At 48.9% G+C, this 25,513-nt stretch overlaps 1 protein-coding gene across 6 annotated transcripts in view; it reads right to left on the bottom strand.

Annotated features, from left to right (window-relative positions):
• The window catches only part of CABCOCO1 (ciliary associated calcium binding coiled-coil 1), a 127,229-nt gene that overhangs the window by 4,123 nt on the left and 97,593 nt on the right, over positions 1 to 25,513 (bottom strand). For 4 of the 6 annotated variants that reach the window (XM_059729858.1, XM_019496702.2, XM_014610130.3 and 1 more), the window contains 2 exons: positions 3,179 to 3,301; positions 2,618 to 2,758 (listed from right to left, as the gene is read on the bottom strand). The exons of 1 other annotated variant lie outside the window; for it this stretch is intronic. In XM_059729858.1, the coding sequence (XP_059585841.1) occupies positions 2,618 to 2,758; positions 3,179 to 3,301 (264 nt within the window). Of the gene's footprint in view, positions 1 to 2,617; positions 2,759 to 3,178; positions 3,302 to 25,513 lie in introns of those variants that run through there. One more of the 6 variants, XR_009463037.1, reaches the window with a different exon arrangement.

Here is a 25,513-nt window from a genome sequence, read left to right as displayed (position 1 = left end):
CCTCCACTTACCAGAAATTCCTCACCTCCAGCCTGCCCTATGGTCCCTCACCAGAGTGGGTCGGGGTTGGGTCCCCTGAGCATCAAGGTGATCTTGTTGAGGACCCTGCACAAAGCCCCCCAGAACTCCAGCTCTACTCTACCATCTTGTGAAGGAGCCCCTCCCCAGTCCCAAGGGGTTACAGAGCTCTCCCAATCCCAACCAGAGTCCAGGGTTGTAGCGGACTGGGGTGTTCAGATGGTGCCTAAGGAGCCCGTTGAGCCCCAGGACCAGGAGGACACCCGAGAACCAGCAGGCTCCATGGAGCCTGCAGACCTCTCAGTCCCAGTGGTCCCCAGGGGTGAGCTACATGCATTTCTTGACCGTGACTACACCCGCCGGTCCTCCAGCAAGGTACAGCTAGCCTTGAACTGCTGGGGAGATTTTGACAGCATCCTCACCACCCAGCATGCTCGTGATGCCTGGCCCAGCCTGGCCCACAGGACTGTGTGGAGCCGAGCTGTGTCCTGCCAGCTGCAGGTGGCTCATGCTCCCTGGCCCAGCTTGGTGCGTGGGGACCGTGTGGAGCCGAGCCGGGTCCTGCCGGCCTTGGAACTGCTCATGCCACTGCATGAGCAGCCCCAGGGCCAGTAGGACCTGGCTCAGCTCCATGCGGTCCCCACACACTGGGCCCAGTCCTGCTGCTATAGGAAGGGCTTGGCCGGGTGGCAGGACAGTGCGGCATGAGGGAACCATGTGCTGCACCAGGTCCTGTCAGTATGGGCCAGGCCCCAGGGCCAGCTCCTGCCTCTGCCCCCTGTGCCTGTGGGGGGTGGGGGTGGGTGAGGACCTGATCCAGTCCCATGTGGCTCACTAGTCTGGCTTTGCACCAGAGAGGGTCACAGGGCTCTGGGAGGTGTGGCTCCTGTGCATGCCTCCCAGAGCCATGCGACCCACTCTGGTGCAAAGCCAGACTAGCGAGCCACAGGGATCTGGGCCCAGCCTGGCCAGGCTGCAGAGGGGCCCCAGGACCCAGCTGGGTCTGGCAAATGTTCCCTGCATGCCACACTGGGTCCTGTCACCATGGGCCCAGCCCGGCTGGGCTACAGAGGGGGCCCAGGACCTGGTTGAGCCTGGCACACAGTCCCCGTGTGCTGTGCCAGGTCCTGCTGCCACAAGACCAGCCCGGCTGGGCGGCAAGAACAGCCCCAGGACCGGCATGGCCAGGCTGGGCTCAGCGCATGGTCCCCCCACTGCTGCTTTTAAAAGTTAGTTATGGGCCCTGGGCAGGGGGGCTGGGGTTCTGTGGGGGATGGGGGCTATGACCCTCCAGGGTGGAGCTGGGACCATTCAGGGATCAAAAAAAAAAAAAATCACAGGAAAAAAATGGGTGCAATGCATGCTCGGCCACTGTGCGCTGCTGAAAAGCAGAGCCAGGCTGCCTTGAGCTGTGCTGCGGGTGCTGGGCAGGCTCCATGCAGCAGAATTGCCATGGCTGCAGCCCTGGGAGGCCCCCAGGACAGGCTGCTGGGGCCAGTCCAGTGCTGGCCTCAGCCTCCCCTACCCCACCCAGGGCAACCTGGTGTGCACCAAAGTTTGCATGGCACAGGCTTTCCCCGGGGACAAGTAGTGGTGGCGTAAGGTGTGCCACTGCTACTTGTCCCCAGGGAACCAAACTTCCACACATGTCTGAACGTACCCTAAGGGTGCATACACAAGTGCAGCTCCCTGCTGTAATTCAGAACACTTTGCAGGGAATGTGTTGAGTTATAACAATCCCTCAGACCAAACAGAAGTTCACTATTGGTTCCAGGGGTGAGGAGAATCTAGCTGCTGGCTTCAAACCTGCAGCTGGTTTCCCCTAGCAATGGCCCTTCCTTCCTCCCAGCCTGGGATGTTTTCAGAATGGGAGGGGGAAAAGGGAGCAGAGCTCATTCTATGGGTTCTCCAGTCCACACTGGAGTGTGGGGTGGGTGGATCAACCCACCTCACCCTCCAGTGTGGGCTGAAAAACCCCCAGACCAAACTCCCCCCTCTCCCTTTTCCCCCCTGATTGGTCCCCCTAAAAAACCAGTAGTAGGCAGTGCAGACAAGTTACTGAAGATGCTATGTTTTGAAATGTCTTCATCTGAACCCTCATGCAATTGTGGGATTGGGCCCTTTTAAAGCGCTTTGGAACCATGCACTTCTGCTTGGTCATGGTAATAGACTAGAGTGCTTTCAGAGGCCACATCAGGCAAAAACTGTCATTTCTGTCTGTGCCGTAAATACTTGATATACATTGCAAAGTGTCACGTTTGAAAATGTTTACTGTACATGTACAACACTGCATGTGTTCTCACAGTGCATTTAAGGGAATTTTATCATTTGTATCAATGAGAGCAGGATTTAGCTCATGCTTTCCAAAATCCATAGTAATTGTGGAAACATATGTTGTTATGCCACTTAATCTATTTTTTGGATCTTATCTCATGGGGTGACTAATCTGCAAGCTACTTATAGCTGATAAATCACATTCCTACAGCATATGAATGGGTTCTTTTGCCCATATGGTGTAAGTATAGTTTACAGTCATTGAAGTAGGGGTTAGCCAATTAGCCAAAGTTAGAATTACTGAATATATTTGTAGTACTAGTACCTGCAGGCTGCCAATAATTTCATTTGTGATCTGACCCAGTACAGATTTAACATCTTCAGTGGTGAAACCAGTCAATGGATCTACTTTTAGGGATTCCTCCTCTGGTTGGGGTTCTTCTGGATAATACTCTTGATCAATTTCCTAACAATAAATGCCATACAAATTGAGTCAACTTAAACATTCTACTGTTAGGTACAGCATCAAAATTATGCCAGCCCCATAACACAACAGCCAAATACTGAGCTGGCATTTTAAAAGTGCTGCTTTGGAAGTGAACTTCAGAATTTTCTTTTCATTGGCAAAGACACAGAGAGCACAATACAAAGGTAATGCGATTGCTTAGAGGGAGATGCTTAGGAATACCAACTAAATTACTCCATATACCCTCCCTTGCTGTCTAATTAATACAATAACAGTAACTTCATTCAATGTAAATATGAATGCATCCAGTATCTTGATTGCACAAATAAGGAATGAAATTGGTGATTTAGTTGGTGCTTTAATGTGAAAAAGTTAGATGTAGGTGGCTCATAATGAAACAGCTATTAAAAAAAACTTTACCTCTGTTTCTAGTTCTGCAGCTGGAGGCATTGCTATAAATGATGAATATATATTGTAAGAAAGACCTTCTTCTAGTGGAGCAGGGGAAGAGGTATCTGCAGATTTGACAAGTTCAATCACATTCTGTCGGGACAAAAAAAACCCCAACACATTTGTAACATAGGGTTTAATTATTGTTCATAGCTCTGCTACTGACTTTTGAAAGGAAATAAAATGTTTGGTTCACAGCAAAAATAGCACCTTTTCTTGCTATCCAGGTGCTTCACACTGGAAAACTTAACAACCTCTATTACAGATTACCCTTAAACCCTGGCATGTATTTTCCAGAGCCCTCTTTAAAATGGAACTGGACAGTTTACTTGGAAACAGGTGTTGGTTTTCCAGGTTTCCCAGTACTACAGTGCTGTATGGTTTTGTTAAATTACAAATACTTTCCTAATCTTGTATTTCTAAAAGTATTCTGGAAATTATGCTCCATTTTTCACCAAATTTAATATATATTGTTTGCTCAAATATGACCCAAAATGTAGCTGGTATTAAAACAAGACTTAAAAACCCCAAACCTGAAGGACATTAGGAAGATTTCCAGGACTTTTAAATAAAAATAGAAATATGGATATTTAACAATCAGAAAGACTCCTCTGCAAAATTGTAATATGCTACATGTTCAACCCTTTATCATATCATCACATAGCCCCACATGTGGGTTGCACAGCAAGATTTTTGAAGGTGCCAGCACATTTCCAGCCATACTGTGCAGCCCGTGTCACTGGTCCCTGATGCTGGGCTTCATAGCATGGCTTTAAAGGTACCAGTGTGTGCAATCCCAGGTCCCCAGAACTGGACATCTGACATGGCAGGACATGATTTTTGGGATCCAGGATAAAATTAATCAGACCCCAATCATGCATATAAATTAACATCTTCCAGCAGCCTAATAGTTACAAAAGTGAAAAGCAGTTATTCATTTTGAGTTTGCTGGCTAACAGAAAAATCAAAAACAAAATTCCAAGAAGCAAGGTTATTTGTGGCTGGTGTGTTTTATTGCACGAATCACAGGGTTGGGGTAGTTGGAAAGCATTCTTCTTCAGGTTCAGTAAAGTTACCAAACACAAAAATCCCTTTCCCCTAGCATATTTCCAGGACACCATGGGTATGTCCAGATGAGCATGGACATTTGGTTCCCCAGGGACAAGTAGAAGCAGCACATAGCTACCTATCCCTGGGGAACACCCATGCTAGGCACACTTCGGCAAGTGACAAGGTACCTCGGGGGTGGTAGGGGAGGCTGGGGTCAGCACAGTGCTGGCCCCATCAGCCTTACTTGGGGTCCTGGGGGCCTTCCAGGGCTGCAGCTGTGGTAATTCTGCCTATGGAGCCTGGCCAGCAGCTGCAGCATGGCTCCAGGCAGCCTGGCTCTACTTTTCAGCTGTGTGCTGCCTGTGCATGTACTGCTCTGTTTATTTTTCCCAGTTTTTATCTTTTTATTTTTTTGACCCCTGGATATCCAGGAGTAAAAAAAAACCCGCAGAAAAAAAAAGTGGAGCACCACACACGTGAACAGTGCACCCTTGCAATGCAGAGAACACCGGACTGTGTGGTATATGGCACTGCAGACATATTTGCGGTGCCACATATTGCATGGGTGTGTCCAAACAAGTGTGCACACGCTTGTTGCAGCATCTCAAAGCAGTTTAAGATGCCACAAGAGGCATGCTGGAAACTAAAAATGTTCCCTGCACTTTATATTTGCAGCACAGACTCTAAATTTGATACTGGGAAATCCTGGTATAAAAAAAAACCCCAGAAGAAAAAGTGATACAGGGCATGCTCTGCCCTGAAGCAAATGGAGGCTGGGTCCTCCAAAAAGATGCTCTGGCACCCAGCCAGAGCATCTCTATGCCTGCCTCCTTCCCCTGCTGTCCCAGCATAATGGGGCAAATAGGAGCAGGGCTAGGCTGCAGCAGTGATCTGGACCCAGGTGCCATCCTAGGTAAGTAGGGACGTGGAGGGATTGTGTGTGATGTGGGACTGTGGGTGTGTGTGGGGGATGGCTGGGGAAGCAGGTCCCCTGCCTGCCCCTCGCAAGGCATACAGCCCTCCCCACCTGCAGCAGCAGCCATGGGGCACTCAGGACCCACTGCTGGCAGAGCCCCCCACAATGCAGTGCAGCCCTGGCCACCTCAGACCCAGTACCACCTGTGCCACATAGCATGGGACTGGTCCAGCCAGGCCTGCAGCCATGTGGTTTCAGGCAGAACTGGGCTACTCTTGCTGTCACCCAGGGACCTGGCACCTTGCAAAGGGGCTGGGCATTGGGCTGAGTCAGGTCCTGCCTCAATAGAGGTGGCTAGCACATGGGGATGGTGCATGGGACACATGGAAACAGGACCCAAACTGGCCCTGCTCAGCGTGACATGTGGAGAGATGCTGTGCATGGTGGCAGGAGCCATCCCAGTCCTGTTCAAAGCCATGTGCTAGCAGGGTGTGCCATGCCAGGTCAATTCACCATGTACAGACCCTGGGTCAGGCTGTGCTGTGCTGCTGCAGGGCTGTGCACAGCTCTGCAGCAAGCCATGGCCCAGATGGCCCGGCTGGCTGCTGCTGCTGCCAGTGCTGGGGGCTGCATGTCACAGGGGGTAGGCAGGGGGCAGGCATGTAGTGGACCCCCCTCAAGCCCTGCCACAAATCCCACACCCTCATAGCCCCCCATAACAACGCACATCCCCTCACCCCTTCACAAACTCCACATCCCTCCTATACCCACACCCCATGCTCACCCATGAACCCCACCCCCACCCCCTTTCCCACCCCCCTCCTGCAAACCCCATATCCCTCCCACATCTCACACCCTGCATACCCAGCTGCCAGACAGGATGGGACCTGCTGGTGGGAGCTGTGGCTGCAGGTGCAGCTTTCCCCACATCCTGGTTAGTGAAGGGGTAAGGGGGAGCTCTGATTTTTCTATGATAATAAAACCAAAACCAAAGCACATAGATATTTTAGAATGTATTTTATTATGATGATAGAGCCACTGGTACGCTTCCAAATTGCTTCAAAATTGTCAATATATCAAGAAAACATTTCCCAACTGATCTGTCTGCCTTTCTGCCTGCCAATTGATCAATTCCTCCAGAGCATGAAGCTTTTGCCACCTCTCTCAACACTCTCCACAGAGGGATGGGCTGGTTGGGTCTGTGGGCAGGCACCTTTCAGCTCTAGCACTTCCAGCTTGAGATGCTCCCAGACTGCCTCCCTTTCCCAGGTGTGCCCCCAAGTGTAGCTGTGGCAAAAAAGCCAGATGTGCACCTACCCCATGTCCCACCATCTCTGAGCTAAGAGGAAAGCTGCCTGTTGCTCCCACCAGGCCAGACAGAACTCCTGGAAGGCCTCCCTGAAGCCCACATCCTCCAGCAGACTGGCCTTGACATGCCGGTAGGCTCACCCCAGATGCCCAGGCCCTAGTGTAGCCTGGGCCCAGACAAGGTGGTGATCACTAAAAGGGGATGGCTGGATGCCAGAGGAGTGGGCTCAGGCAAAGTGTGGCAAAAAGATATAAACCTGGTTCAACCGGGAGTGGCATGCCTGCTTCTCCCCACCCTCACATAGATGAAGGCGGGGGGTCAATATGTTGAAAGGCATGTCCACCAGGGAGTAGTCTGTCAGGATCTCCCCGAGGATGTCCACAGCAGCCTGGTTCCATTCCCTGTCCAACTGGTCTTGCGTGTTTAGGGTGACATTAAAGTCCCCGCCAAGGACCAGGCACTCACGAGGGTTGAGGGTGCCAATGTAAGTGGCCACCTGGCAGAAAAAAATCTGCCTACTCCGGGTCCCTCGCAGGGGTGTACACGTTCAGAAGATTCAGGACCAGCCCCTGCACTTGGACCCACAGGTGCAGCAGGTGTCCTGGCACCACCTCAATGTCCTAGAGAACCTCCAGCTGCAGGCTTGGGGACAAGAGGGTGGCCGCCTCTCAAGAGGTGGCCGAGAGGTGACTAAAAAAGTCCTTGCCTCCCCACTCCAGCTGCCAATTAGATCTGTCAGCTGGAGTCATCAGGGTCTCCTGCAAGAATACCACAGGGTAACCCCCCTCCTGAAGGAAGGAGAGCACCCAGCATCACCAGAAACCCTTCCTGCAATCGTGGACATTGAGGGTTACAATCTTAAATGACCTCATGGCTGGTGGCGGGGGGGGGGGGGGCGGGGATGGAGTAGATGTTTCAGCAAGGGTCTCACGCATCTCAATGCCTGGTGTAGGTACTGTCTGAACCCCCGGTCCACTAAGACCCCAGACTCTGGTTTGGATTGGGAGAGGTCTGCAGCCCCTTGGGACAGAGGTCAGGGTAAGGATGGGGGTTGGGTAGAGCTGGAGTCCTGGCAGGTCTGTGCAGGGTTCCTGACAAGATCAGCTTGTTGATCAGGGGGCCCAAACCAGACCGCATCTGGTGCAGGACCACGGGGCAGGGTGGAAGTGAGAATTTTCTGGGAGGGGGAGGGAAGAGTCCCATCAGGCACCAGGGTGGCTTTGGTGTCTGCCTCAGGGTCCTGGGAAAGGGGATCTCCCTCCTCAGGGCTCACTGGGGACAGTCCGAGGGCCTATGTCTTCCCCAGATTATCAGAGGGGGAGGGCTCTGCTGCCAGACCTTCTTCTGGGTTGGCTTCAGCATCAGTGCCTGTGGTTTCAGGGAGCAAGCTTTGGACAGTAGAGTGAGGGGCTTCCTGCATGGGCCCCTGTTTGGGAGTGTCCAGCATCCCCAAAGCCTCCTCTACTGGTACAACCCTTTTAATATTTCCCATGGGTGAGGTGTCAGGCACAACTGGGGAGGCCCCAAGAAGCTGAACTGTGCCTTCTCTGTATGTAATGGTCTGAGGGGTGGGGGGGTGGGCAAAGGGCTCTAGCTGCACCCAGGCCTTTTTCTTAGCTTTGTGCCTGTAGGGGACCTGCACCCACTCAGCCATGGGGTGGTCCTCAGGTGGACAGGCTCCACTAGGAGAAGGTGAGGGCTGGGGTGGTGGGGCAGGTACAGGGGGGGCATGGCCAAGAGCAGGGGGTTCCTGCTCCATCTCATCTCCCAGGTGCTGCCCCCCTTCCTGGGATTCTGCCAAACTTGGTTGGGGGGTGGGGTCCCCTGAGCTCACAGAGGAGCTGGTAGTTGTGACTGGGATGCCAGGGGGGCCTCAGTGAAGAGGGGAGCTGGTGGTAGGGGCACCCCTCTTGCCAGTGGACCCTATGGATACCCTCCCCACCTGGCCCATGGGGCAATCATGATGCAAGAGCCCTGGACCAGGGCACTGGAAGCACCGCAGGTCCCACAACACGTAGAAAATCCTCACTAGGGCCCCCTGAAAAGGAATTATGAGGCTGCCCTTGGCCTCCAGCCTCCAGCCATGCTTCTGCCACCAGCTGGATCATGACCTGATGACAGAATGAGCACATGTGGTGGATGCTGGGGTCTTGGCACCCCAGTGGTGGTTGGCTACCACTGGGGAGATAATTCTCCCCAGGGTTTGGGCAGTTGGCACTTCACCCCATGCCTATGGGTGAGTGCTGGAAAGGGGGCCCTGCTGCCTGTGCTGGAAGGGCCAGTGGTGGAGGGTCCAGGCCACACAGCTGTGGTTCTCCCCACAGCTGCCTTTGCATAACTGGGGGGCTACACTGGTGGGGCTGGGGTTAGGGTCAGGGACAGGCTGCGTGGGTGTGCTGGTTGCTGTGGCACACCTGGTCCCTTCAGGTGCTGGTGGTCTAGGCTTGTGGATGGGACCCTTGCCATTCCCACCCCCAGCTGTAGAGGAGCCTGAAGAGGAGCCCTTCCCACTTCCCTTGCCCTTGGTCCTTGATGGTGGGGAAGGGGGCTTGGGAACTCCTCTGGGAGGGGCCTGGGCAAGGGAGACCCCCTGGCCCTGCTGGGTCCTTGCCAGAGTCTCACCTGCCGCCGCAGCAGAGGTCTCAGGCTTCTCTGCCCCTGGAGGAGGTTGTTTGGATTCAGCCTCCAGGGTGAGGTCCGCAGGGGCATGCATCCCTTTGGGGGCTTGGATGGGATTTGTCCCCACAGTGGGGGCTGCAGGAAGTTTTGTGGGGGCATCTTCCTCCCCGCCAGAAGGTTCTTGCCCTGCCATTGTTTCACACCAGACAGGGGAAAACCATGACCCTCCCCCCCCCCCCATATGTAGAGTGGGGCTGGTGAATCTAATGGGGCAGGCTGGGGTTGTTGGGGAAAAGTGGGGTAGGGAGGAAGGGGGCCGAAGCTCACTGAGCTACAGCCCCACAGGAAAGAAAGTGGGAAAGGCTATACTTGGAGAATGTGGGAGAGATGGAACTGACATACAAGGGCTGGGGAAACTTGAGCTGGCTTACTTAGCCACATAACAAACACCAGGGCAGGGGGAGTGGACCACAGGACTTACCACACATGGGCAAAAATACACAGGGAAAGCTGCTGAGGCAGATGTAAAGGATGGCTGGAGCAGTGGAAGGGCTTTGATTGTTGAAGATCAGTCCAGAAGCCCCTCAGGCCTCCAGCCAGGCACCCAGCAACAGAGCAATAGGCAGGAAAAACAGCAGGATCAGATGCAGTGAGGCAGCTGTGGGGAAGGGCAGGAGCAATCACTCAATTAGGGAGTGATCTAGTGCAGGTGTGGTTTCAGGTGGTGCAGCAAGGAATCTCCCTCTCTCCTGAGAGGGGGTGGCAGCAGCAGCAGCAGCAGCAGTAGTGGTGGTAGAGGTTGTCCAGCTCAGCCACTCAGGGTGTGCTTCAGGTGAAAGTGGAGGTGAAGGCAGGGGGTGGCCTGCCAAGGCAGCTGGGGCAAGCAAGGCACCTTTAGGCTCTGGCAGTGATGGTTGGGGAGGGGCCCACAGAGAGCACAGGCTCCCTCCTGAGGCTGTTCCTCGACCATGGCTTGGCAGTGGGCTGGGCAGTAGGCCGGAACAGGACTGTAGAAGTTGGGGTGCGGTGGGCTCCTCCCTGAGGGAGTGCAGTGACATACAGTGAAGGACCACACCCCCTTGTGGTGGGGGGGCAGCAACAGCAGTAGCTCCAGCCCAAGGCAGGAAGGGATGTGGCCAACTTACCCCCAAAAGTTCTGAGATGAAGCCAGCAGCTAGCAGTAGCCAGAGGCAAGAAGGGCCTGGGTGTATTCTCCCCAGAAGCTCCTGAGACCAAGGTTGTAGCAACCAGCAACAACAACAGCCTGGGATAGGAAAGGACATGACCAACTTCCTCCCAGAGGCTCCTTTCTCAGGGAAGAAAGGACAAGTAGCCTTGAGGGCAAGTAGCCTTGAGCTGCTTCCAGGGAAGTTTTTTATACTGCTGAGGGCAGCACAGGTGGTTCCCCCTGGATGCAGATCTGGGAGAAGCCAGGCATGGTTATTTTGCCCCAGTTGGAACAATTTGCTCCACAACAAAGTACATGTCCGGGCACGTCTGCTGAGGCAAAAAGCACTGGCTCAAATTTGCACTATTTGAGCTGCTGCAAGCACACATGCCTGCATGTGTGGACATGGCCCAGAATTGCATTGTCATATTATTGACAATGGGTGCATCCATTATTGACAATTGCAGCAGATCAAATAGAAGTGATGCAAATTTGAGCCAGGGCTTTTTGCCTCAGTGCACATGCCAGGATATGCACTTTGGTGTGGGGCAAATTGTGCCACTTGGGGCAAAATAACCATGCCTGGCTCCTCCTGGGTCTGCAGCCAGGGGGAGCTAGAGCCTGGGGCCAACACCTGTGCTGTTCCCATCAATACAAAAAGCTGCCCTGTGAAGTAGCTCAGGGCACTCACTCTTAGGAGCTCCTGGGGCCCAGATAATTGGTACCTGGGGACACTACCCCTTGTGCCAGCTGGACAGCTGAAGCAGCCCTGAGAGTTCCCTGTACCCTCTACCCACTGCAGCAGTCTAGCAGTGGGGGGTTGCTGCACACCTGCCAGGCCTGGATGGGTACAGGACAGCCAGTAGAGACATCTGCCCCTCTGGGCCAGCTGCCAGTGGGCTGTGGCTGCAGATTTGACCTTTGTGTGGCACTACTGCTATGTATGCTCCCTGCCCGGCCATCTAGTCAGCTATTGTCCAAAAGATGTTCCGAGTGTGGCGGCCTGCTTTGAACTGCCAAAGCATGTCCTCCTGGTTCCAATTGGCCAGGAGGTCAGTCACCTCCATCTGGGTCCAAAGTGCCAGTTCTGAGCAGGCTCCTCTGCCTGGGTCCTGCCACTTGCCTCCCTAGCAGGAATTCTGGTTTTCCTTATTTGAAAACTGAAAAATCCCTGATAAAAAATTCCCAAAGTCACTCTGTAAAATACCCCAAAATCCATGTTCCTCCACAATTAAAACAAAAGACCACTGGAGAGAGAGAGAGTGATCAGTTGGGAAATGTTTTATTGATAAAGCTACAGTGTTAAAGCAATTTGGAAGCCTACCAGTGTCTCCATCATCATAATAAGATGCATTCTAAATACCTATATGTCTTGCTGTTTGCCTTTGGTTTTCTTACCATAGAGCAGTTAGAGCTTCCTGTGACCCCTTCACTAACTAGCATGTGGGGACAACTGCCCCTGCAGCCACAGCTCCTGCAAGCAGGTCTCATCCTGTCTGGCAGCTGGGCATGCAGGGTGTGTGCTGGGGGAATGTGGGGTTTGCAGAAGGGGGATGGGAAGTGGGGTGGGGGATTTGGGTGGTTGTGGAGGGATGTGGGGAGTTGTGGGGTGTGTGGGTAGGTGTGGGTGGATTGTGGAGGGACTGTGGAGGGGGCCTGCTCAGGAGGGGTAGGTCCCCTGCCCACTGCAGGGTGCAGCCCTCCTGCACAGCACATGGACTTCCCACCACAGGGCTACAGTCCTCTACAGGGGTTACAACCACCCCCCACAGGGGCCACAGCTGTCCAACAGGGATTACAGCCCCCACAACAGGGGTCATATGGCTCCTGCAGTGGTTATCCCCCCTGCAGGGCCCACATGCCCAACCCCCGCTTTCTCCCCCAGCCCTTCCAGATTGCTGCCCCCCTGGCACCATCCCCCACTAGCTCCTGCAGCCCCCCCAGTGGCTGCCCCACCCAGTCCCATCCTACCAGCACTAAAAACAAAAGCCTCATACTCACCAGCAGTAGCAGGGGCTGTGGGGACTCTGGTTGGCAGGGTGTCCTGCAGCTGGGGCCGCTGTGGCTGTCACCTGGACCTGTGCTGCTGGGGGCTCTGCTACGAGGTCCCAGTGACCCCAATGGCAGCTGCTACTGCTGGTGAATGTTTGTTGTTTTTTTTTTAATTGCCAGGATGCTGAGACCAAGTGGGGCAGCAATCGGGGGGGGGGAGGTCTCAGGGGGCATCTGGGGCCAGGTGGAGCAGGGATTGGGGGGCTTGGGGGCAGCAAAAGGAGGAGTCTGGGTGGGGCAGTGATGGGGGGGCTTGGGGGCAGGTGGGGGCTGGGGCTGGGTGGGAGAAGCTATGGGCTTGGGGGCCAGGTGAGGGATGGGACCAGGTGGGGCTGCTCCCTGCAGCTGGCACGCTGCCTGCCCCACATGGGTAGGCGAAGAGCTTCAGCACCGGGGCAAAGGCCAACCACAGAGATGCTCTGACTGGCTTTAAGATGATGCTAGAGGCACGTGCGCGCTCATCTGGACACGCCCCATGGGTACAATATCAATCTAACACTGCTAAAAACAAAATTGAATTTTGTGGTGCTTTCTTAGTAGAATTAATTTTGTTCACTGCTAAATGATTTTTACTTTTAGATTTCACTGCATTTTTAACATCTTGGCAATTTTCAAAATGAACATCTTTCAATTTTTTCCTAATTAAAAAAAATATAAAGTATTTTTCTGAATTGAATCTTAGCTTGCAAATGGATTCAACTCCTCTAAAACGGTATTTTTCATTGGAATAAGCTATTTTCTGCATAAACCAGTCTTTAAAAAGTAGGTCAGTTTGAAAAATATTCATATTTAATCATGAAATGCATTTTTGTTACATAGATGATATTTTCATGGAAAGCTGTTTTTAGAACATTCTTTTTGCCTCACAGTTTCCCTTTAGAAAATAATTATTCTTTACTTATCTGTTCTGTGTCTTAACTCTTGGATTGTTAAATTATAACAGAATGACAGGAGAAAGAGCTTCTTTTATAAGTCAGAACATTCATAAAATTCAGCAAAAAGGTATTTTTAAAAGTGCCTAAAATTGCTACATAGATTATGGAGCTTTTTGTTTAGTAATAACTATTTTATGAGCAGTGCTATACTTTAAACCCAAAATACAGTGACTTAAAAGTGCCATTATGAATTGTTCCTTCCTATATGTTCCATTTTTAACAAGTCCAGGGAAAAATCAGAATGAATGAACTGTGGTGACAGTACAGAGCCAACAAATGTATTTAAATTAATCCTTCTGATGCAATACTTTCCTTTAAAAACTACAATTAAGTCTTTGGATTTCCTTTGAACAAAACCTCATGTTACCACCAATAATTCTGTAGTAAAATCTATTGAAAAACAGACAAGGAGACAGGGTAAGTATTATACTGTTTCAAAAATTGTTAGTTTTCCTAAAAAAAAGTTCTAAACTTTCTGAAGTCCATGAAAATGTTTCAGGCAAACTATTTCTACTGACCAATACTGAAATATTTGTCCTACTTTTTAAATCCCAGAGATTTTTAATATTCTGAGTGTTATACACTATGACAAAGACATGTTGTTCAAAGTATCCTCCTTACTTCATGTCATTTTTGAAACTTGAGAAACACTTTTATAGGATGGTGTTGCAATTATCTTAAAAATAATGAGTCATATCCTTACCCCATGCTGTGGTGCAGGTAGTATAAAGGGATTTTAGATCATCCCTAATGGGAATGATGAGTATTTCTTCAGTCTAGGGAAATTCTAGTCTGGCCATACAAGCACAGAGAATGTGTCAGGATGAAGAGGGGATGAGGTGAGGATATAAAGATAATGGGAGATAGCAGAAATAAACTATGAAATAAAACCATCTCTGCCAATAAATAAACCACCTCTGCCAATCTCCAGATAGTATAATGGTCCCTAGGGAACCATTCAAATCTTACAATAGTCCAGTGGCTGTTTTAACTTATAGTAGAAGTTAATTTGGTGAAACTGGTATAAGTACTTTGCCTCCTTCCTTGAGCTGTACCAGTTAGGAGCTCAGCAGACCAAAGGATTGAGAATGATGTTTAAATATTACCCATATGTAGCTATTTTTCACTGAAGTCTTTTTCTAGTGGAGGTTGAACAAAACTAGACAAGCCATATGTGGAGCCTGCGCCCCGCTCCGCCTGGTCTATTGGGGTGTTGCCCCTCCCCTCAACTCACCTGCCATGACTTGGATGTAAATATATACCTTAAGAGGGGTCTACAGTGGAGATCTTTATCCTGGGTGGGGCCTCCCAATAGATGGTGTTACTCACGGTCATCTGACCCGGTGGTCCACAGGGCTCCGCCTCCCCTACACCCCATCCACGCGCCAACTGCTGGGTGATGCGTTCAAGATGTTTCCAGGCCTTGTATGACAGCCTCAGACCGGTTCTCCGGTTCCCGGTCGTTCTCCCTCCTTCTGGGAGCGATTTCTCCTTTCTCCTCTTTTACAGGAAATACTCCTCCAAGTTAGGAGGAGCTGCAGGGTGATTCCCCTGATTCCAGCTCCCTCTTGGAGCCTCCGCTGTCTCCCCTCTCCTACCAGCAGCAGAGTGCTCCCCTGCCTCCTGAACGTCAGCTGCTTCAGGAGACTGAGAGAGTGCCTCGGCTTGCACTCTCTGTCTGCCTTCTGCTCTGCCTCCCGTAGAAGGCTTACAGCTCTCTGCTAAGCTGCCTGCTTGAGACCCGCAGGCTGGGTCCTCTCCTCTCCGTGCCCGAGCTCGCAGCATGAGCAGCCCACCCGTGCTCTCTCTCTCTGACTTCCTCTCTCTCCCTGTTCTGCCGGCGTTTTAAAACTTTCCCGCAGCTGCCGCTACGGCTGCTGGGATTGGCTCAGCTGTTCCCCGTGCCAGGAACAGTTGTTGCCACAGCCGGCGTAATGGCGGTTCGCGCGGCTGCAGCCGCGAGCGTGGCTCCTGCTCCCGCTGCTCTTCAGCAGGTACGTATGCCCCTCTGGGGGCTTGCTCTCGGGGTCTGGGGTCTGCGGGTCCTCCTTTCTCTCCCTCGAGAGCCTGTGGGGGCACTTCGCCGCCACACCATAAAAGGAAGGAACATTGTTCCATGTGTATAGCATCATATTTTTTGGTGAGAATTAACAAACTCCCTTTGTACAAATTAAGACAGAGCAGAAACAATAAAATAGAGAAAAGGAATATTTCTAAACAAAATAAAGGCAGGAAAATGGATTGTAAGACTTTGTAATAAATGAGTTCTACAGAATTAGTGGCTGTTATAAAATTGCCTTTGCATGAGTTACCAACACACCATTGTATCCTCCTCTCCCCTGATGTTATCTGTTACTTTAATTTGGTTTGAGTTACCATTATTGCACACTTTATCTACACTGTATTTTACTATTTACATTTCTGTAGCATAAGACAAGCACACATTGATAGTTTTACTTTTAATAACATACGTGAGATTTTCATTGTTATGTGCATAGCTGTTTGGTATAGCTTAATAATCATAGCATAGAATGACTCTCAACATATCACTGAGATTAAAACCAGCTATTTACTTACATTATAATTCAAGTATTTGGAAAACTCTGTAGGATTTTCTTATGCAGTAGAAAGTGAAACAGTTTACTAGGGGAAAAATGTCAGTGTTACAAAATTAGCAGAAGCTAAGGTCAAGGTCAGTTTCGATTTACTAATACGCTTGCAGAAAATTAGGAACTACGGTTTATAATTGCTTGTTTTTTTTTCCAATGAGAACATGGAATCTTTTGGCCCAAAGCTGTACTTGCTTCAGCTTTGCATATCCTAAAGAAACTTTAAACAATTTTTCCATCCTACATACTATCTACAGGATTGCACTCCTGTCCACGTAGTTAAAACATTAATTTTCTTTAGGAAGTCTTACTAAAGGTAAATAATAAGCATTACTTAATTAAATTTCCAAAATTGTTGAAAAATATTCTAAAATTTTAGGCATGGGCTTGATCTAAAGTCTATATAGCTGAGTTTTCAATGGCATTTGGATCTGGTCATATGAGAATGACAGCCAAATTTAAGAAATTATTCTTCCTCCTTCCCCACCACCCCATATATGAAATAACTGTTAATTTTTAAATTGTACACCACATGATACCAGAAGAGACTAAGGCCATGTACAGATATTCAGTTTCTACCAGCAAAATCACTGTTCTCCCAGTAGAAACCAAACAAGTGCAGACATTCCAGCCTTTTCTCTCAGGGCAAAAATGGCTGTCCTGGGAGAAAAATAACTCTACCACAAAGTAGAAATAATTCCCAGGAGAGCTTTTCCCAGGAGACTCAACACCTGAACAATTTTCCATGGCTTAACTCTTCTTGAGGACCAGAAGGAACAGAGCTGGGGAAAAAGCTTCCTGCCTTCCATTGACCAGGGTCACCCCAGTCTATAGAAGACATGAAGGAACAGATGCTCCAGCTCCTCCTGTAGCCTGGAGGGGGTGGGGGAGGCAGGCTCTCCTCCTGCTTCTCACACTGGGGTCCTGATGTTCAGGAGGGTGCAAGGAGCAGGGGAGAGGGGTCAGTTGCAGACTGGTCATCTCTACTACTCCCTCTCTCATAATCCCTTCTAACAGTGGACATTTTCCATTGCTAGAACTGAGTGTTTGTATGTGGCCTAAAATAATTTAAGTTTTTTTTTGTGAGCCCATATACTTCCTGTAGGATCTACACAACTGTCTATCTACTCTAAACAAGCTTAATTTCAGTTCTACAAATCTTCTGAGCTTCAGTTGTTGGTGTAAAAAGTGATTGGTAGAAGTATTTTGTTATATGTCTGCATTTCATACGGTAGAATAGGAATGACTATCTGATGATCAGAAGCATATATTCTCAGTTTTAATGATCAACAAACGCGTGCATAAAACGTGCCCTTTATGGCTTAACTTGCATTAAATCAAACACTAAATTCCATAAGAACGCAAGGCCTATATGGAAGTCACTAGTTCTACAACCACTTTTATTATACCACTTTATAGCAGTAAAATATTGGAAACTCAAAGACTGAAGATTGTTATTGGCCACTCAAAACTTCTTACAAATAAAGGATCAATTTAGTGAGAATAGAATACCAGGACTTGCTCTTAGAATGAAAATATTTAATTGTATAAACTGATCTGAATTCTACCTTAAACACCAGTATTAATGAAGGACCAATACTAATTAAATACCCATCTATCTTAAACACAGGTACTAATTTTATCATAGGCACATGTATTTCAGCAGCTACTGACTTTAGACAGAGCTTGTATATGCACATTCAGTGGTGGAATCTGGACCACAAGAAGACAACTACTGGCATATGAAAGATACAATAATTCAGTAATCCACACTGTATTTTAAGCTCCTTTTCTTAATTTTAGATTTTATATTAATCCACTTGAAAAGCAGATTTCTTGAATATGTGAGCTGAGCAATAAGAAAATACCTTGATTCAATTGTAACTTCCATGTCAGTTATTAATCAGGTCCCAAACCTCTATTTTTTAGTAATTTGGTACCATAACTACATTGACAAAATGAGATCACTCCCTCTATTCCCTTCCCCATTTCCCCCTGCCCAGAAGCTGTAAATCAGTCAGTGACATCTGGCCTCAAGGACATCAGGGTCATCTGAAATGCAGTAATTTATATTAATGAACATCAATATCAATTTTTAAGTAAAAAGAATTTGCTGCAGCCTTTAAGTTTACATATGGCATATTATTTATAGTTTGTGTTCTTCCTTTCCTACATTTTGCCCATAAATTACTGTAAGAAAACACAGTGTCACAATTATAAAATATTTTCTCTCCAAGTTTAACCTTTTATATATCCTTTTACTGTATAAGTAATGATATGAAGCACTCTTCTTTTAGCCAACAAGCAGGATTTTCTTGCTACTCCAGCAATTGCTGCCAATTTTAGTGATTGGCCAACTAGAAAAGGGCACATCTGCAGGAAGCAACTAAACCCATCTCTAGAGGTATCTCTGTTCAAAGCACCTATTACACACAGGAACTGTCAGAGTTTCTGCAGCAAAATAAAATTAATACATGCCTTAATTTTACTGGACTACAGCACACTATATTTATTATTACCAGGCCTTCAATTAATGTTGTCAGTTCTGAGATGTTACAGACATTATGGAGACAACATCAAAAAGATCACCAGTGTGCTTCCACATTAAGGGCACATCAGTAAGTGATTTACCTTGAAACAGACATTCTCAATTCATATTGTGTTCGCTATGTTGCCAGCTTTCATGGACTTGTGGGATTTCATGAGAATCGCAGCTTTGATTAAAAAAAATAAGACTAGCTTCTATGGTTGCAGGGAAAAAATCAAAAACATAAATCTTAAAGGGTCAAAACAAGGCAGCAAATAAAAAGCCACCAAAATATTATTAAGGCAGTTTCATTATTTCTAGGAGTCTGACTCATGATTTTTAATAATAACATTATTGCACTCCATAAACTCCTAAGGCTGTGGACAGATGTAACTTCCACTCAGTCTACAAGGGGAAGGATAGTTGTTACTGAACAAAACACAGTTAAATGTTACAAAAGTTTGCTCAACTTAGGGCGTGTGTAAACAACATAGGCACTACTGTAGACCACCCAAAAAATTAATGTGGCTTTTTTTTGGTGCGGTGCATTTCTGTTTGCATGACAGCGTTTGTGTTTGCACAACATGGCACTTTTGAGTGAGTTAAACCCCTGTGTGTTGTTCCCCGCAGAATTCAGTAGGGGGAGTCAAATACCAATTTACTCCCTAGAATGTCTTTCCTAAACAGCAGGAGGCACATGTAAACCACCCAGACTCCCCAGTCCCCACCCCTGGACTCTTACTGGGCAGTTCTGACTCTCATTGGGAGTCTTCCCTGGGCACGGTCATGGTCACCCCAAAATCCTTGTCACTTGCATCCACCTATGCTTGTTTGGTCTGGTCTGTCTCTGTCAGTATGTGATCCCAAAGACCCCATCCCAAGGATAAGCAACATGAATCCTCCCCTCCCATTCCTTTCCCTTCACATCCCACCATGTTACAAATATATGTGTTTTTTCTTTCATTTACTATAGCTGCTATGATAACTGCTATGATATCATAAGAGGTGGTGGGTGGGTGTTTGTTGCCACCCGGTTGATTGGCGATTGCTGTCTATGTTGGTGGTGGTGAGGTCTTCTGGCTTTTTTTCCATTTTTTGGACTACATTTCCCAGCATTCCCAAGCTCATTGATCTTCATCCAGTTTCCAATGGGGGCTCCCATTGGAACCCTCCCATTCCCTGCCCAGGTACACTGTTAATCTGTTTGTGTAGTGCCACATATGGCTTTTGGAGGTGTGTTATGAACTGGTTTATAAAAGTTTTTGGAATGTTTTTAAAAAAGTGGCTTGATGTTCGGCTTGGTCTCCGCCCCCCCCCCCCCCCCCCCCAGCCTAGAGCTATAATAGTTATCCTTCTCACCCATGTGTGTGGGAGGGGATCATTCACATGTGGGTGATGGTGCATAATGCCCCCCTCCCCCAAACTGCTCACAGTCTGGAAGGAGCAAAACCCTAGCCCAGTCCAGATTTCCTCCCCCTTCCCCTAACTATCCTCCCTTCCACCCCCATCCACAACACCACACACCCCTCTAAACAAACACAGATTTAAAGTGTAAAAAATTAATTTATTTTAGAACAAAGCACTAGGTGTTGCTGTCAGCAATATATCCTGCCAGACAATCATGCACAAGGGCCATCCAACCAGCCTCTCCTTGAGGATATCTCCTCGGTCCCTGTGCTGCTGCTGCTGCCCTACATCTCTGTTGTCTTGCCACTGCCTGTTGCACTTCTTCTTCCCATGGGTCCTTGAAAACCTTTCTATGGATCTCACAGATATTGTGCAGCATGCAGGCTGCTACAATAAAGGCTGTTATATTGTCTTGCTCCATCTCGAGCTAACACATAAGTACCATCCATTGTCCTTTCAGTTGACCAAACGCACATTCCACGGCCATCCTGCAACTGCTGAGGTGGTATTTAAAAACCAGCTTCTGTGGGTCAGTGACACTCCCTCCATGAGGCTTTGTGAGCCAGGGCTTTAGGGGGTAGGCAGCGTCCACTAATATAACTGGGGGAATGATGACACTGTGGATCACTGACTCCTCCATGCCGGGTGCGTAGTCTCGTTTCTCCATGAGGGCAGGCAGAGGGGAGTTTCTGAACATGCACGCATCATGCGTGCTGCCGGCTCACCCAATATAAATGTCCATGAACCAGCCCCAGTGGTCTGCCATGGCTTGCAGGATCATGGAGGCATATCCTTTCCTGTTTGTGAAAGTCCTCCCCCTCCCTGCAGGGCATAGCACTGGGATGTAAGTGCCATATAAAGCCCCCACACACTTTGGGAATGCCTTCTTACTAAAGCCATCTATGACTTGCTGTGGATTCGCCAGACAGCTTTGTTTGCAGTGATCTCCTTAAGCAGCTGGCATGCCAGCCTGACCATGCAGGTAACCAGGCCAAACTGGTTGGCAATATAGCGGAGGCTGGGTGGGCTGGCCAGTTTCATGATGGCAATTGCAACCCTCTTGTCTGGTGGGATGGCCTGAGGCATGTTAGTGTCCTGCCTCGTGATGTGTGGCCCCAGGATCGAAAGGATATGATAGAACATCTCTCTTTTCATTCTGAACATCCCCAGCCACTGTTGGTCATTTCAAGTGGTCATCACGATTCGTTCCTACTAGCCTGAGCTGCTGTCATGGGCCCACACTACGCGGATTCTGGTTCTCCTCAGGTTTCTCAACAGAGCCCAGTCAAATTCCACTTCTTCGCTTTCCTCTGTGTGTTCCAAGTCCTCTGGGTACCTGTATCTTATTATTATTATTGTCCTTAATGCTGTTAAAGCAGGAACACAACTTGCCACTGAACACTGTAGCACAGTTCCTATCCTTCTCAGTAATCCCCAGGTAAATAGCATTTGCAGAAGCAGTACTGCCACCTCCTCCTCCTCCTCCTGTTCTATGTCCTTCATGTCCTCATCCTGCTCCATGTCCTCCATCATGTCACATATTTCATCCTCTTTTTCCATTTTGCCCCTCTCCATCAGCAGTGGCCTCTCTGGAACTTGGTGTAGCTGCTTTTTCAACACTTCACCCCAGCACCTTGGGGCACTGGGGCTTTTGCACATCCTTTCATCCTGAGCTTTGCAGACACTGGTGTTCTGATGTAATCAAGCTTGAAAATAAAAAATGTTTTGCGTACTCCTCTCCTGGCTATTAAAAATTTTTGCCACTTTAGGGAAAACAGGCTGTGCTTCTGTAATAAAATTATTTTGCACAAGCAGGCAGGTAGGTATCAATTTTTGCAACATTCCGGGCCATTGAGCAGCCATCCCAATGTACAATGGCCTTATTTACTTTGTCACAAAGTCTTTTTTGTTCTTAACTGGGTGCTTCATTACCTTTGGGTGTTTTGACACTTACAGATAATTACTTCACAATCCTTGGAATTTTCCCAGACACTCATGCAAGCACACCCTGAGTATTTCATAGATTTCATAGATTCCATAGACATTAGGGCTGGAAGGGACCTTGGAAGATCATCAAGTCCAGCCCCTGCCCCATGGGCAGGAAGTCAGCAGGGGTCATAGGATCCCAGCAAAATAAACATCCAAATGTCTCTTGAAGGCATTCAATGGAGGTGCTTGAACCACCTCTGGTGGTAGTCTATTCCAGACCTTGGGGGCTCGGACAGTAAAGAAGTTCTTCCTTATGTCCAGCCTGAAATGGTCATGGAGGAGATTGTGACTGTTCGACCTTGTCATCCCTTGGGGCACTCTGGTGAACAGACGTTCCCCCAGTTCCTGGTGAGTACCTCTTACAAACTTATCGGCAGCCATCAGATCACCCCTGAGCCTGTGCTTTTCCAGGCTGAAGAGTCCCATAGGCCTCAGCCTCTCATCATAAGGTCTGTTTTCCTGATCTCTGATCATGCATGTGGCTCTCCTCTGGATTCTCTCAAGCTTCTCTACATCCTTTTTGAATTGTGGGGCCCAAAACTGGACACAGTGCTCCAGCTGCAGCCTCACCAAGGCCAAGTACAAGTGGAGAATGACGTCCTGAGATTTGCTTGAGAAGCATCTATGGATGCAAGCCAGTGTTTTGCTCACTTTACTAGCTGCAGCATCACATTGATGGTTCATGTTGATCTTGTGGTCAATCATGACCCCCAAGTCCCTCATAGTGGTAGCCAGTGTAGTACTGCCAAGCCTATAAGCAGGCTATGGGTTTTTCTTTCTAAGGTGGAGAACCTTGCATTTTTCAGTGTTAAACACCATCAGGTTCTCATTTGCCCATTTCCTGAGCCTGTCACAGTCAGCCTGGATTGCCCTCCTGTCCTCAGGTGTGGATGCTTTACCCTAAAGTTTGGTGTTGTCGGTGAACTTGGCCAGTCCAATTTTGACTCAAATGTCCACATCATTAATGAAGATGTTGAATAATATAGCCCAGGGACACAGCCTTGAGGGACTGCACTGGCCACAGTGCACCACGATGATTGACTTCTGTGAACCACCACCGTCTGACCATGGAGCCAATTCCACAGCCAGCAGATCATGGTGAAGCTGAGGTCGCAGTTGGCGAGTTTTGCTAAGAGGTAATCATAGGATACCAGATCGAAGGCTTTTTTAAAGTCAAGATATATGACATCTGGACACATTAGACTGGACATTAGGAAGAACTTCTTCACAGTTCGAGTGGCCAAGGTCTGGAATGGGCTCCCAAGGGAGGTGGTGCTCTCCCCTACCCTGGGGGTCTTCAAGAGGAGGTTGGACATGCATCTAGCTGGGGTCATCTAGACCCAACACTCTTTCCTGCCTATGCAGGGGGTCGGACTCGATGATCTATTGAGGTCCCTTCCGACCCTAACATCTATGAATCTATGACATCAATCTCCTCTCCCTTGTCCAGGTGATAGGTCACCTGGTCATAAAGGAAATAAGATTGGTCAAGCAAGACCTACCCACAACAAACCCGTGGTGGCTATCCCTCAGAATGTTGCCATCAGCCAGTCTGTTAAGAATGGTTTCTTTGATAATCTTTTCTAAGACCTTCCCTGGGATAGAGGTCAGGCTGATGGACCTGTAGTTTGCCGGATCCACTTTTCTCCTTTTCTTGAAAATAGGCACCATATTGGTCTTTTTCCGAACTTTGGGCACTTCACCAGAGCTCCAGGAGTTCTTGAAGATCTGTGCCAAGGGCTGAGCTATGATGCTTGCCAGCTCCTTGCGTACCCTGGGTGTAAACTGTCAGGGCCGACTGACTTGAAGGTATCCAACCTCTCAAGGTGTTCCTTCACAAAGACAGCATTGATGGAGGGTAAAGAATCTCCCTCACCCAGGCCTTCCCATCCTGTAATGGGCAGGGGCATCCCTTGGGACTGGTGAAAGACCAATGCAAGATACCCATTTAGCAAGTTGGCTTTTTCCTGGGCATCAGTTGTCAGTTGTCCCATCTGGTTTAGCAGGGATCCAATGCTGCCCTTGCTTTTCCTCTGGCTCCCCACATATCTAAAAAGGTATAAAGTTGCCCCCTGCAAATTTGCCAGCCCCCTTTCACAAATTGCTTGTGCTGTTGACCATGAACTGCTTTGCCATGTCTCAGAAAGCCAAGGCCAGCAGTATGGAGCTGATGGCCCAGGAGGCTGATACCCCCAACACCTATGGACCCAACTGGACCTGAGAAGAACTGGAGGACTTCATCGACATTTGTTCATTGCAAAGGATCACAGACAGGCTGGAAAGTAGGAGGAATAAGCCTGTTTATGTCAAGATCACAAAAGGCATGCAGGCACGAGGGCACAATCATGACTGGACCTAGGTCTGGTGCAAGATCAAGTCCCTGAAATCAGCATTTTGCAGAGCCAAACATGTGAGCCACTCTTGTTCTGAGGCAGGTTGCACAATTGCCCCCTTCTATGACAAGCTGTCCATCATTCTCTCCAAGGATGTGGGAAAGAACCCGGGTTTGGAGACTTTCAGCACTGGGGTTGGGCTGAAGAAGGAGGAGAAAGAGGAGGAGGAGGAGCCCCTCCTGAGGGTGAAACCATGAGCATGTCTCAGCTGTACGGAAACTGCTCCCTGATGAGTGACAGGAAGAACTGTTGGTCACCTTACACTTAGTGCCACTTAGCCCCTCCATTCCATGGAGTAGCACGGATGTTGAAGCAGAGGAGGTGGATGGTCAGGAAGAAACCCATGCATCTCATACATCTTCTACTGTTACTGAGACCCAAGAACATGCTGGACCTGGTAAGTCTCTTCTAATGTGCCTCTTGCCACTGCCAGGCAATGCCCGGGTTCATGCTCATTGGGTTTGGGGGGCCAGGGGCACGAGAAGAAATTCATGTGTTGCTGTAGGTGGGTTGCCATGTTCTTTCAGTGGTGGTGCAGGCTGGGTTTGATAGCTAGTTATTTGCTTTCATTAATTGTTTGTAGCTAGCACGGGAAATGGCAGTCATGGACGTGTTCCTGGAGCGAGTACTCATAAATTTGGGCAGTATGGGTGGTGCCCCAGTGTTGCAGGGTCTGTTTCCATGCCTGCTGGCATTTTGTTCACTGAATGGTGGTGGGGGGAGTGTGTACTTTCCTTGTCTTGCGGGGGAAGGCAACCATTGCTTTTTTCTTTATCAGCCACCACAACCTATAGTCACCGAGAACGGTGCCCCACTCACACTTCAGCAGAGTGCTGCAGAGATTTTTGCAGTAAGCTGAGATGGTCCCACGAAACCTCACTCAAGGTTTTGGCAGAGTCCTCATTAGCCAGAGCACAATGCAAAGATGCCTGGAGGGATGAACTCCATGAGTCTCTACTTAAGGAGGATGCCATCCTTGAGCAAGTGCAAGACACCATACAGAATTTGAAAGACATAGTTGATGAGTCCCATGCTGCATTACAGAGGCCAGATGACACTTTCAAGGATGCCTTTCAGAGTGTGCAGAACTACCTAAATAAATAGGTACGACACCCAAAAGGGAAAAGTTGGTCTGCTCATCTTGCCTCTGTGCAAGACAAGCAGAGAATTACAGCTGAGCATGTTCCCCCCTAACTCAGTGGGGTCATGGGAAGGCCATATGACTGCCAGCTGGGCCAGGAGGGTGCCACTGCATTTCAGGGAGATGGGGGCAGTTCAGGGTTATGGTGGGGTGAAGGCAAAGAAACATAAGTAACTGTTTGTAATACTGT

The sequence above is a fragment of the Alligator mississippiensis genome, chromosome 6, assembly GCF_030867095.1.
Source record: "Alligator mississippiensis isolate rAllMis1 chromosome 6, rAllMis1, whole genome shotgun sequence".
Lineage (NCBI taxonomy): Eukaryota > Metazoa > Chordata > Crocodylia > Alligatoridae > Alligator > Alligator mississippiensis.
This window is presented reverse-complemented; position numbering and strand designations above follow the sequence as displayed.